The sequence below is a fragment of the Macrosteles quadrilineatus genome, unplaced genomic scaffold, assembly GCF_028750875.1.
Source record: "Macrosteles quadrilineatus isolate MER2022 unplaced genomic scaffold, UCM_ALF_1.0 Scaffold_7__1_contigs__length_78375512, whole genome shotgun sequence".
Taxonomy (NCBI): domain Eukaryota; kingdom Metazoa; phylum Arthropoda; class Insecta; order Hemiptera; family Cicadellidae; genus Macrosteles; species Macrosteles quadrilineatus.
Window position 1 is genome coordinate 17,867,910 of NW_026542600.1, and position 1,413 is coordinate 17,869,322.

At 40.2% G+C, this 1,413-nt stretch overlaps 1 protein-coding gene across 1 annotated transcript; it reads left to right on the top strand.

Annotated features, from left to right (window-relative positions):
* The first annotated feature begins 85 nt into the window (after positions 1-85).
* Positions 86-1,018, top strand: LOC128998833 (uncharacterized). The gene has a single exon (XM_054425190.1). It carries the CDS (start codon positions 86-88, stop codon positions 1,016-1,018), a length of 933 nt encoding a protein of 310 aa, XP_054281165.1.
* Positions 1,019-1,413: the final 395 nt, after the last annotated feature.

Below are 1,413 nucleotides of genomic sequence, written 5' to 3' on the forward strand. Positions count from 1 at the left end.
CTATACAGTGTTTCAACAAGCCGTGAAGTTAGGTTTAGTTGTGACTAAAGTACACCGTGCAATCTCGTTTTCACAGTCACCTTATATGAAAAAATTTGTTGATTTCAACGCTGAAAAGAGAGCCGGTTCTACCAACGACTTCTACAGGAACATATACAAACTAATGAACAATGCCAACTACGGTAGATTGTTGATGAACAAACGGAACCATCGTGATGTCAGGATAGTAACCAAAGACAGTCTCCTTCAAAAGCTGATCCGCAACCCTCAATTTTCCGAACATGTAATAGTAGCGCCAAACGTTGTGCTTGTTTATATGCAAAGGAAGTCTGTCTTGTTGAACGCCCCAATTTATGCCGGAATGTGTGTTCTAGACATAGCAAAAACACACATGAATAGGTTCTATTATGATGTGCTGTGTACTCATATTGACAAGTTACGCTTATGTTACACAGACACAGACTCACTTCTGATACACCTGACCTCGGACCGTGACATATTCGATCTCTTGCGTCCGATAGCATCAACACATTTGGATCTGTCTGTATATCCGGATGCTCACCCACTTAAAGACGATACAAAAAAAGGTCGGATTGGTTGTTTTAAAGATGAAGCTCGTGACGGGAAACAGATCCAAGAGTTTGTCGGGTTACGTGCCAAAATGTACGTATATCGTTACGGGTCGGACGAAAAAGAAGTAAAGTTCACTTCTATGAAAGCGAAAGGTATAAAGTCTTCATATGTGAAACATAACCTCACGTTCGAAGACTACAAGAGGACACTGTTTGACGGCACGGAGCCTGAGAAAGCAGAATTTAACCAGATACAAAGCCGGCTATTTAGGATAACAACCAAAACAGTAGTGAAACGATCTCTGTCTGCTGCCGACGACAAGAGAGTAATCAACAATGACCGAATCAATACGATGCCCTATGGGCATTATAAACTTAGGACCATCGCGGAAGAACCTACCGCTGAGGAGGACAGCAATGAAAACAATGACAATGACATTATATGATTTAGCTCTTACGTCTACTTGTCTAGCTATAGATAGTACAAATAATATTGATAGTCTCGATGAATTAGAAATACTATCGATACTGCCAAATTCAATAAAACGCGATGTTTGTAAGAGACTCAAACACATTTGGATGTCCCAGAGATATTGTCTTCCATTTAGTCGCAGACAATTTCAATACCGATACTTGAATTTTAACCAACTAGACAAGTATGAGTTTCTTATGGTGACCCATCATCACAGTAGGGTTCACCCAGAGTTTTGGCCATCGTATTCAGATAAAGCCCATGTATATTTTGAATACTACGAGCTTGTTATAGGTAACAACAGTACGTACCGTTTATGCAAAGGGTGTTTTACAAAAACCTGTGAACCCTCTGATCCATTTGACGACT